The 12262-nt window shown below is 36.3% G+C and overlaps 1 protein-coding gene across 2 annotated transcripts in view; it reads left to right on the forward strand.

Annotated features, from left to right (window-relative positions):
• Positions 1–11468, forward strand: part of LOC103723388 (pyrroline-5-carboxylate reductase-like) — a 32668-nt gene extending 21200 nt beyond the window's left edge. The window contains exons 2-8 of one of the 2 annotated variants that reach the window (XM_089924801.1): positions 83–1338; positions 2779–2827; positions 4671–4762; positions 8795–8852; positions 9720–9840; positions 10018–10123; positions 11132–11468. In XM_089924801.1, the coding sequence (XP_089780927.1) occupies positions 1144–1338; positions 2779–2827; positions 4671–4762; positions 8795–8852; positions 9720–9840; positions 10018–10123; positions 11132–11320 (810 nt within the window). In that variant the 5' untranslated portion in view covers positions 83–1143 and the 3' untranslated portion in view covers positions 11321–11468. Of the gene's footprint in view, positions 1–82; positions 1339–2778; positions 2828–4670; positions 4763–8794; positions 8868–9719; positions 9841–10017; positions 10124–11131 lie in introns of both variants that reach the window. The other variant, XM_089924800.1, reaches the window with a different exon arrangement.
• Positions 11469–12262: the final 794 nt, after the last annotated feature.

Consider the following 12262-nt stretch of genomic DNA (forward strand, 5'->3'; position numbering starts at 1 on the left):
CCCTCACGTGCGACGCACGTGAGGCCAAAATTTGGGCTGGGCCGGTCAATGGACCGGGCCCAGTTTCGGGATCTCACAGAAGGTGTTGACGATGGTTCTGGTCTGCACCCATTTTTTACCATATTTGGCGATGCAGTAGGCATCGGTGGCTCATGGGCCATCCTTCATTTTCATCGGGAGCAATCCCTTTGCGGCGGCCGGCGGGTCGGCAACGGGAGCTGTGTGGGTAGGAGGGTTGGGGGATGGGATAAGGCTAGGATTGCGATTTAGAGGTGGATTTTGCTTTTAAGAGTGAGGATGGTGACAGAACAACATCACATGAAATCTCTATATCAAGTTATCAACCGATGGATAAGCACTTTTGGTGAACTATGTCCTCGTCAACTGATAAGTAGGCACCACAAGAGAGAGCTTTAACCCTAATTGGAAGGAGAATGTGTTACATTGCAATAATGTGAGAAATTCAGAATTGATGTTACAACAATTAGATATATGAAGGAATATTTACAAATTTATATAAAATGTAGGAGGGTTTTTCTTGGCCTATTTACTAAGATCTGGAATTCTTGAACTACAATGGCTACTACAATAATTCTTTTTGTGTGTTCTGCTACAACGTCGTTGTGGGGCATATGTTAAGACATTATTTTTGTAAACACTAAGCTGTAAAATGTCACCTTTTGCAAACAGTAAAAGGTCACTTTCATTTTCTCCGCCCCATCAAAATTTAGAACGTAGCGAGTAAGAGAGAGTAATCACTGGATCCTGGCATTTGTTGGGTGAGGGCTAGTTCGGGTCTAGCCCTGGGTCTATATCAAGACAATTTTAAATTTGGCCCGAGCGAGGGTCAGGGAGAGGGGGCGGGGATGTGATGGGATCGTTTGCTGCGTGCTTTGCACCCTTTCAGCAAGTAGGAAAATAAAATTTCCGCTTTTATATCATTTCGGTCGTTAGATCTGAATCTAATGGCTGGAATGAGCCTAAGCGGATCCAAAGGTGGGGTCGGATCCGGTCCGGCCCGGTCTGACTGACTCGATAGTGCTGACGAATACCGGCACACGAAACGAGTCGTGGCAGCTTTCTTCTCCCGTTCCCTCATAAACCTTGGAGAAACCCTGGTGGTGGTGGTGAGCGTCATAGGCCATGGCGGCGGTCGCGGCACCGGACGCGTTCAATCTTGGGTTCATCGGCGCCGGGAACATGGCGGAGAGCATCTCCAGTGGGGTGGCCAAGTCCGGCGTCCTGCCGCCGGCGAGCATCCGCACCACCCACCGCCGCACCGATCGCAGGCTCGTCTTCCAGTCCTTCGGCGTTAAGATTTTGGAGACCAACGCCCAGGTAACTCATTCTTCTCCTCGCTTCAAGCGAACTCGACTTAAGATGTTTGGCTTGATGAGCGGATTCTCAGGCTGGTTGGATCTCTGGAATTTTATCGATTGATAAGCTCCATAGTTTTTCATCAGTGGAGTTTCTAACCATGGATCAAGAGTTATTGGGTGTTTCTTGCCGCTTAATTCGGTTTTATCATTAAAATTGCTTCTTTATTCAGCTAATTGTCTCTATTTTGCATGATTCATGTCTTTCTTGGATGATTCATGTCTTTGTTGTGCTTCGATCTTGGATGATTAGGCGACTTAGGATGAAATGCCGATTAATTGTTGCTCCTTTCTGCGTCTAGAATTACATAGAGTGATTTGTATGCGCATTTAATTGAGTATAAAAAATATCTTTGTTCAGTGTCTGAATCTAAAATTGGACTTTGGGCACTCTTGTGAGCTAATGAGGTCGAGTCAGCTAATCTTTTTTAATCCAACTTCTAGGGTTTATACTTTCATTTTTTTGAATAAATTAGTGTTTGGTATGAGCACAGTCATTCTGGAACCTTTACTCCTCCATATCCTACCTTTCCTTTCCGTCTGATTCATATACTTTGCGTTGCAATTATTCTCATAATTTCTTTTGCCATACTTCCTGTCATGAATGCAGATTATATTAGTAATAGTTAACATGCATTTCTGTTGTGAAGTTTTTTTTTTATAGTTCTTTTATCATTTTTAACTCTATTATATTTACTTTTTATATTTTCAGGCAATTTTTTAAATAAGACTGAACATTAAAACTTTTATCCTAACTTTTGTGAAATATCAAATTTTGAGACTTTCAATGAACCATATGCTTCTTAAAGTATAGAAAGCAAACAAAATGAAGTGCTCTTCATCAACCAATTCTCGATGCTTCAAGCCAATATCTTTTCTTTCTTGCATGGCAGCATTTTGAGAACCTGCAAACTTTCATATGATCTGTAAAATGACCAAGTAAAATTATGTGTTGCATCTGATAACATTAGTTTAATATGTTTTGAGATCTTCCATATCAATTAAAAAGTCCCTTAGAAGAAAACTGAACACAATTTTGTGATTTTATTTTTAGGAATAATTTTTAGTTTCAGACATTGTTGCTTGCATAAAAGCAAAGTACTTCTGATTATCATATGGGTCATTAGGTTAATTGTTTTAAAATTTTCAGTTGTTATTTTGCAACCCTTATTTCTTTTGTTCTGATAGTAATTCCCTAGTTACTTCATGGCTTGATGTTTTGACACATTCAGATGGAAAACAAAACATTTTTCTTCCAAGTAGGATTTCCTTTTCTCATTTTACATTATACATATTAGAACATATCATGTTTATTAGTTTCAGTTGAAATGTAGTATAATGATTTTCTCGTTGTTGCAATTATATAAAAGCCACTAATGCATACACTGTTTCTTATAAGCAGGTAGTCGATGATAGTGTCATCATTATTCTCTCTGTGAAACCTCAAATTGGTATGTCACTACTGCATAACCGGTACGACGGTCTTGCTTAATCGTGCATGCAGAGTTTTATGAAGGAAAAAATGTCAAATGCTTTCTGCATTAATAATACCAAATCTTTTGATATCTCAACTTTATCAATGTGAAAACATTGTGTTGCAAAGGATTTATTTATAATGTTGAAAATTCTTGGATGAATCAAACACTTAAATTCTACAGTTGTGTTAAATTAGAGTTTTGATTTTGTTATCATAGTGACTAAATTCATGACTGTCTTCACTGAACTATAACATGCTTATTCCTCATCTGAGAATTGCATGAGATGTCTTGCATTAGCAGGTCAACATGCAAGGCCTTCCGTCTATGATATGGTTACTTTATTTAATCAAGTGTTAGGTTCCTAGTTAAACTTTCTGGGAAAGAACATGTTCCTAATGTACCCATTGAGAATTTCAAACTTCTACAATTTCCTAAACAACTGCGAAGTGGTTGAATTTGTGTTTCTAATGGTCATGTGAAATATTTGATTTGCTTTGACCATTCAATCATACAAAGTCACATCATAAATCTCTTACTTGTCAGTTTAAATAAACAAATGTAATCTAATTTGTGTCAGCAATAATGCTGCAAGAAACAACCTCCTATCTTTGGATTTTATAAATATCAGATAGGAATAACACACTTTTGGGGCCACCGTATTGGCATTTGTTAATTACATCATTGAATTATTTCTTGGATTACAGGTTGGAAACCCAGAGGCAATATCACATTCTGGATTAAGAATGACAAACAGAATATAAACAAGTGGAGATGACAAATAATATTGAACAGGGGTATTGAGTCCTTACCAGAGTCTCGTGCTATCTTAATGTGTATCTGCTGACTTTGCCTTTCTACCATAGGACTCTTACAAGCTCAACTCTTTAAGGAGAGGGTTGAAAAATAACTTCTGATTATATATACATTGGAATGCCGGCCTCTTTACAGGCATTCCATAGACCTAAGCTCTAGTGGTTATGAATCAGACTGCAGGACACTTGGTGATGCACAACAAATCAGAAAGGTGGTCCCTCTCCAACTTCTTGGGGTTGGTTATAGGCTTAACCAGTAATTGCCATCAATATAAGGACTCTGGATGGTATGTTTGGTACCAAAATTGTTCCATGAAAGTTAGAAGTTTGTATAGGTCTTCTGTCTGTTAATAATCCCATATTCAAAACTATGGTTGTCAATATAGGACTGCATCAGTCCATACAGGGTGTATGGATTCACACCGGTAGGGTATTGATACTTGTTTGCCTCCTTACTAAGTGTTGGTACCTAGAACTAGACTATAATGCTGTTATGCTAGTTGAATATGTGGTATGGATACCAAGCCCAGTACTGAAAATCTTGCTCATAACTACCAATGCAAATGTCCCATAATATTGAAATGCCTACTCACCAAACAGAAGTTCACATACGTCATTTATTTTTTTGAAAAGTTTGGATCATTAAGTTCATTATTTGCATGCTCTTGGAACCTAAAAACCCATTACATTTCCATTCTTGATCAAATCATATTTTGAGACATGCATATTGAGATGCAAAGATGTAACTGAAGTCATGGCTACATATCCTTTCCATGTACTCTTCTTGACCACTCCATCTTAGCCAACATCAGTTCTTAGCATGCCTCATAGGTGGTACACTAATTGCTGCTATATCACCTGGGTACTTCAGTCTTGTTCAACCAACTCCATAATGTTTATTCAAAAAAATATGGAAGATGCCTTCTTTTCTTTTCTTTTTTTCTTTTTTATCCGAATGTTTTGTTTAGTCCCTATTGCATGTTTTGACAAGTTAATATATACAGTTAAAAAGGTACTTTTGGAGCTGAAGCCTTTTTTCTCGGAAGAGAAAGTTCTAGTTTCCATTGCTGCAGGAATCAAGTTAAAAGATCTCCAGGTTTGTATAAGATGTGATCTGCCATATAACGACTTCGGACATGACTTCCAAATTCATTTTAGACTGCACTTTTTTCCTAAAATAGAATGATTTATTTTTGTATGATGTAATCTTCCTGTCTGCATGTTTTACCATTGTTCTTCTCTAATTTTCAAGAGTTTCATTGTAATGATTTGAATATAGATTTTTTTTTCCTTCGAGGTTGGGGATAGATATCAAGGTTCGCCATACCGATATCGGACCCTGTACCGGTGCCACACTAGTATAGCTGGTATGATATGGTACAGAGCTTTTTTTGGCGTACTGAGGGTTGGTATGTCACCGATACTGGTACCGGTACTGAACCGGTACAGTATGGTCCATCCGATACCGTCCGATTTGGTATAGTACGGCATACCATGATAGATATAGATTATAAAAGTTTGCTTGTACAATATTGATTTAGTATGAAACTTCAGGAAACTTAAACTTTTCCTTTGCAAATCATGTGTAACGTATGATGTATTGGTAGACTTGGATTGAAACTAAGTGGCAAGTATTAAAGTGTTCCAGAATGCCATATAGAATTCAGAATTGGGGCCAAGATTCCATCCAATTCAATTGATTATGCCTGTCTACTATTGCATGTGTTTGGTATGTAGATAAATAATGTATTTCTGGTAACGTACAAGACTGAAACTCAAACTTCCTTGGTTTCATGATGGTTAGAAAATAAGATGTTGCTACTTAAATGAAGGTAGAGATAGAGTAGTTAAATTGAATTATCAAATGAATCATCAAGTGCTCATTTGATACCGGTTCCCAACTATTATAGTGTTGATTTTTGGTACTGATACTTGGTATGGTGGTGTAACAATTTTTAGTTTCTACCAATATTTGTTGTACCCCTAGTATGGACCAGCATGGTCCAGTGCTGAAAACCATAAATGGCATGATAGTAAGTATTGTGACATGGAGTTGTCTTGGACGCAACACCCATGTTAGAGGAAAGATGAAACCAAATTTAATATTTTATCGTATGGGCCCTTGCATGTTGGTTATCTCATTGACCTGGTCAACTACTTCGCTGGGTCATAGGATGACTAATTCAACCATCAATCAACCAGTTGGACTGAAGATAGATTTTAAATATTCCAAAGTAAAAAGTATAAAAACAAATTAATGGGAATTGTTAAATTAAATGATAGAATAATGCATTTTAAAAAAATCAGCCATTCTTCTAATAATAGATTAATCAGTTTAGTTATAAATATTGTATTAGTGAGGATTCTTAATTAAATGATGAAACTACAGCATTCTTCTTCTTCCTTTTTTTGATGATAGAAAGCATGTTTCAAAAGATTTTGTAAAGTTTGAAGAAAAAATAAATAACTAAATGACTAATGGGTTGAACTGACAAGTTGTGAGGACCATTGAGCTTGGGAGTGGGGTGGAAATTGGAGAGCGAGGGGTTTGGGCCCACAAAGCTTGGCAATGGTAGGCATGCACAGGTTGGGGCCAAAGATAGGCAAGGGATGGCTGTGGTGATGCCCATATAGTGTTAGCTCAAGGGAAAAGAGTCTTAAGAAGCTGGTTTAGTTATTACAGCTGGTTCTTTAGAAAACCACACAGTCTGCTAGTTTGCTTAAAGCCAACTGGTTCAAGAAGTTTATCTAGTTAAATTGCATTTTTGGTCGAACTGGCCGATCCTCTCTAGGTCTGATGACCATGCCTTGCATTATACAAGAAAAATAAAGAAATCTCCTATGAGAATATATGACGAGGATTTTGTGGATGGGAACATTTAAACCTGAAGATTCTGACAAGGTCGCAAACTAAGGAAAAGTTTTACATGAATCTCCATCCGTGTAACCAATATGAATATTTGATATTGTGTGGAGAGCTAAACAAGTAACATCCACAACATGGCAAAAAGCTTTCATGTTTTTGAATGGTGTTTGCTGCTGACTAGATTTATAGGATAAGGCTTGCATACTTTTGTGAAAGTTGGTGAAGACTAACTGCTACAAATGAACCGAGTCCTTATGAACCTTGAGTTCAATTTGATAACAGACCTATTCATTTGGTAAATGAGTCAAGCTCAACTCCACTTTTATGCTAGGCTTGTTGTTGTTGTTTTTCACAAATGAGGGGAAGCTTGGGCTTGGCTTGAAACTTCTTGTTTACATGGCACATGACTTAGGCCCCGTTTGTCCGAACTGTTGGCAATAGAGCTTTCGGAAGTAGAGCTTTTATAAATAGCTATTTGTTATTCGGTAACTATATTTCTAAAGTACTGTGGAATTTTAATATATGTTTGGTAAACAAACTAAGAAAGTACTTTTGTTATAACAAAATGACCATAAAGGACATTACATAGTATTATACAACAGAACATAATAAAATAATAATATGTATTAATACATAAATATATGATATTACATAGTATAATATTACTGTAATGTAATATAATATTATTATGATACAATAATATAATATTGTATACTACAGCATAATAATATAACATAATTTTATATTATATAACATAACATATCAATGTATAATGATATAATATAATATAATATTATATTTATAGTATAATACAATAATAAAGGTATAAAATATTATAATTATTATCATAATATATTAATATTTTATTAATATAATATTTTTAGGAACTCTTGTAGATTTCTGTAATATAAAGGGACATTTTTTGTAATTATAATATTTTATCATGGGTATGTTGGTCCAAAAAGGAAAAAATTTATAAATCAAAATAGCTTTCCGATGCATGCTTAAAATGCTTTTTCAAAGAAGCTTCGTTTTGGAGCTTCTCTCAAGAAACTATTTTAGTCTTCTGGCAAAAGCTAAAATAGCTTTCCGATTTATTTACCAAATACCTCTATTTCATCCAAAAATACTTTTGGAGGGCCAGAAAGTGCTTTCTGGCCCACCAAAAGCTCTGCCAGAGAGGGCCTTAAGCTTGAATAACTCTATCTAGCTTATCTTCTGAGCTTGAAAATCCTGCTCTTTTACGACTAGTCTAAGGTTGAACAACATAAAGCTAATTTCTCTATATAATTATTTAAACTTAATTTTATTGTTGTTGTTGGCCAAGTCCATTGACAGCCCTTGGTATCTTTATTATATTATTTGATTCATATGGCATTCTCTAGCCTTAAAAATCTCATTAGAAAGATCTATGGATGAGAGCAACCACTTTTGTTCCATTATTCTCCATTCTTTTATTGTTATTCTAGTACTCTTATAATTCTACCAACCTAATTTCCAGATACTCTCATAGCTGTAATTATCTTTATTCATATACTACTCCACTCCCTATAATCCTGGTATGATACTCATACAGATATTATTATCTTTTTTGTTGTTCCATGATCGCATTACCCTTTGAGAAAGGTCTACTGATTTCTGGCTTTGAGACTTTGACTAGTCTACCCTATTATCCAACTTTTGTTTCAGAACCCACTTTGAGAGACTTGAGATGAACATGCCTGACTGACTAAATGCCCTCAATACCTAAAAAATGACTCAAGTAGTACATTTCTTTTGTTATATATTCATTGTAACTTTTCAGAAACCAGTCTATATGAACAGTTTAGTTTTCGTATTGCACTAATTATGAGAAAAATTTAAAATGAAAATGTTTTTGATCTTGACACAACTGAGAGTCTGAGATAGTATTGTTTTTTCAAGACATCTAATGGGTAAGGTATGGGATGTCGGTCAATTGTCATAATGTCTCACAAGTGCATAGTATCAACAGTTGTAAACTAATGTACCTATAAAATGAGTTTTAGAATTTGTTTATATACATTTTAGGTGATCTTCCGTTTTTTCAATATTCTTTACTAATATTTAAAAAAAACATGGAAACTGCTTTGCCCAGCTGGTTCTTTCTCCTTCACACATTTCTCAATGTTTACAATATTTATGCATGCAATCCATTTTCATTATTATCCTTTCCATAATATGGTATCCACATTATCTCCTATAATGACTAAAGTGCTATGTCTGGTTAAAATCGTTTTACAGGAGTGGTCTGGTCAGCGTCGAATAATAAGGGTGATGCCAAATACTCCTGCTACTGTTGGTCAGGCAGCATCCGGTGATATTTGATTACTTCATGCTTTTCATTTTTCTTTTATTGGTGACATTATAATATTCTTTGACATTTGTATTTTGTCCTGTCTGGCTTAATAGACAAGCCCAAGGGTCTAGATTTGCCTCAGAAGGGCCGCATCATGCGGTGTGGTCCTGACAGGTGTGCTGAATCTGTTTATCTGCTTTAAAGGCTCGAGAAGCATTATAACCTTTTTATTAATTTAATTTACATAATCAATATATAATATTTGATCGGTAGCTAAATATTTCTTTTAATTACAAAATCAGAATATGTTGTGGTCCTAATCAACTTTAACTCAAGTATGTTTGATGTTAGTTAACAGGTTCTACCTAAAACTAACGAATGGTGCAAAACAGAACAGAGATTCATTTGTGGACTTATTCATAACTTACTAGCTTGGTAGTTGAACAACCTTATAGCTTGTGTAGACACCAAGCTTTGTGGATTGCATATGGCCCTTGATAGTGTTTCCAGTCTTTCTTTTAATTCATGTATGTTTGTTAATCCAACAAAATTAAGCTAAGCTCCCTCTCATTTTTCATGTGCAGAATTCACTAAATGGTTTGTATAATGATCAATATAAAACCATTTTGTACCTTGTAAGTGCAACTCTAGCAAGTCATTATACATATAATGTGTACTGGCTGGAAATTCGAGTATTAGAATATTTGCATAACAGTCCTGTGACAAAAATTGGCAGTATGATAGCACGTGTGTGTTAACGTATAAGAAACTTCAAACTGAAATAGGTGAAACCAGAACTTCTGTTACTTCACGTAAACCTTTTGTGTAAACTTGCGTGCTGCAACTCCTGATATCCCTGTGTTTATGTAGTCATGTGTGTGGGTGAAATGGCAACTAAGAAAGATGAAGAACGTGTAACCAGTTTGTTCGGCGCAATTGGGAAGGTATGGACAGCTGATGAAAAATATTTTGATGCTGTAACTGGCTTGAGGTATGTTATACTTATTTCTCATAAATTGCCAACTTGGAAGATGCATATGTGATGTGTTATACGAGGTAGCATGCTCGTTTTATGATTTTAATATACTTAGGTAATGGATAAATCCCTTGAACATTATCTTCTCCAAGAATAATGTCTTATATAAGGTTATATGACTGCAAATTCCAGTGGTAGTGGCCCTGCTTACGTTTATCGAGCAATAGAGGCCCTGGCTGATGGTGGGGTGGCTGCTGGTCTTCCTCGAGATCTTGTTCTTGGTCTTGCTTCTCAGACGGTAAGTATAATAATTTTCTTAAATCAAATTTCATTAAAACATTTCTTATACTCACCAACATGCACTGCACTAGCCACAGTTATAGTTATTATATTTGTTCTGTGAGTGGTTGCTTGCAGGTTCTGCCTCTGATCTTCGTACAATAAAAAGGACAAGTAGCATGAATTTTCCCTTAGCACATTTAAACCAACTTGCAAGAGAATGCTGTTTATGGCTTTTGCTTCTTCGGTTTTCAATTTTCTATATTGATTGAGCATTTTCTGTGAAAATAAATTCTGAGATATTAAGTTTTCACAATATCCATTTTTGCAGAATCTAATGTAGATTTATGATCCTACATCTTGGAGATTGGTCTATGAAACAAAGAAGTTTTGATAGAAATGTAGAAGATATGTGTGATTTTAGTTAAAACAACTAACAAACAACTGCATGTGTAAGCAGAGCACATGGATGTACACTTCTGACATAAATTTATCTCACCCAAATTGAAGTAAAATTTGTACCATTATCCCTTTATTTCCAAACCAACAGGCTTTCTGCGCCTCATTTGGTAGGCTTCCTGAAATAGTAAGTACTTACCCTCTGCCTAGAGTTGCACTGGCCTGACATGGACAGACAGCTAAAACCATGGTCCAAAGCCTCATTTTTATGGTCATGCTCGGATGCTGCAAATTCATACCCTTCTGAAAAATGACCTGCAGGTTTACTATAGTTTGCACATTGAAGGGAAGTCCTTAAACATTTTAATTTCTTTGCAGAAGCACGAGCACATGTATATGTTTTCAGTTTTTTTTTTTTTTTGAGGGGGTGGGGGGGGAGGGGTATATGCAGTATGTGACATTTATGAAATCAAAGTTATAAGTGAATTTTGATCGTATCATTGTATGAGCAGAGGATTATATATATATATATATATATATATATATATATGGGGGTGGGGGCAGTGGGGGATCTGAACATGGATGGTAACATGCCATAACATGTAGTGTACGTGAACTTTCTGTGTAGGTTCTAGGTGCTGCAGCCACGGTGAACCTTACTGGGAAACATCCTGGTCAGCTGAAGGATGCGGTTACATCTCCTGCAGGGACCACTGTAGCTGGGATTCAGGAATTAGAGAGAGGTGCATTCCGTGGCACCCTGATGAATGCTGTTGTTGCAGCCACAAAACGGTGCCGAGAACTATCACAAACATAATATTGCCAAATGGCTTTTGTTTAGCTAGGAGGGCATCAGAGTCGATGCATTAGCAGGGACAATTGTATCATACAAAGTTGTTATATCAACTTGCCATGCTTACTTGGTTACTGCTTTATTCTTTAAAGAAGGTGAAATCATTTGCGAACTTTTTCCTATGCCCTTTAACAAATGTTGCCACAACCAATGAATCTTCATGACTCGGGTTTTCACTTTTCAGGGGAAGGAATTTTTATGCATGTCTTGCATTTGGTGTGAATCTTTATTTTAAATGAGTTGGGTTGCTTTGTCATAGCCAGATTTATATTAGGTGTTACCATACTGTGGAAATGATTTTATTATGCAATTCATAGGCTTTTCTTATCTCATTCCACCCTTTTGGAAGTTTTTTTTTCTTTTTTTTCTTTTTTTTCTAAAGTGAGTCTTTCTGATCAAGAAACTTGTCCACGGGAAGTCTTATAATTTTTAGATTTTTAGATATAACACTAGGAATGGTCAAATCTTATCAGGTACAATGTCATATTGCTACTTCTAGTAGAATCCATGCATATCATAGTTTTTGGATGCATTGAGTGCCTAAAGGAGTTCTGTTGGTATGAAAAGAAGAGTTGGTTACAATGGACGAGAAAGAAAGGGTAAGCCTTGATTTTCCCCTCTTTTATATGCACATATGCCATAAATTCGTGGAGCATGGTCTCTTATGCTAATTTCCTGTCTTCTCATACGGTGATTGGCCTACACGGTGTAGGAGCATGATGCGCAGTTGATCCCATACATGGCCCAAGATGCGGCTCCTGCTCATGAACCAATCGTGTGCTACCGGTGTGCCAAAGAAGGACATGCTTGAAAGCAAAAATGGTTGGCCGGGCATCCTCTGTGTTGTATGTTTTGCATTGCAGTGCTGTGCAGTCCTTGATGGCCATCATCAAAAGTGGCCATCAA

Source organism: Phoenix dactylifera, chromosome 8 (genome assembly GCF_051530095.1).
Source record: "Phoenix dactylifera cultivar Ajwa chromosome 8, Ajwa_hap1_PhDact_Kaust_v1.1, whole genome shotgun sequence".
NCBI classification, from domain to species: domain Eukaryota; kingdom Viridiplantae; phylum Streptophyta; class Magnoliopsida; order Arecales; family Arecaceae; genus Phoenix; species Phoenix dactylifera.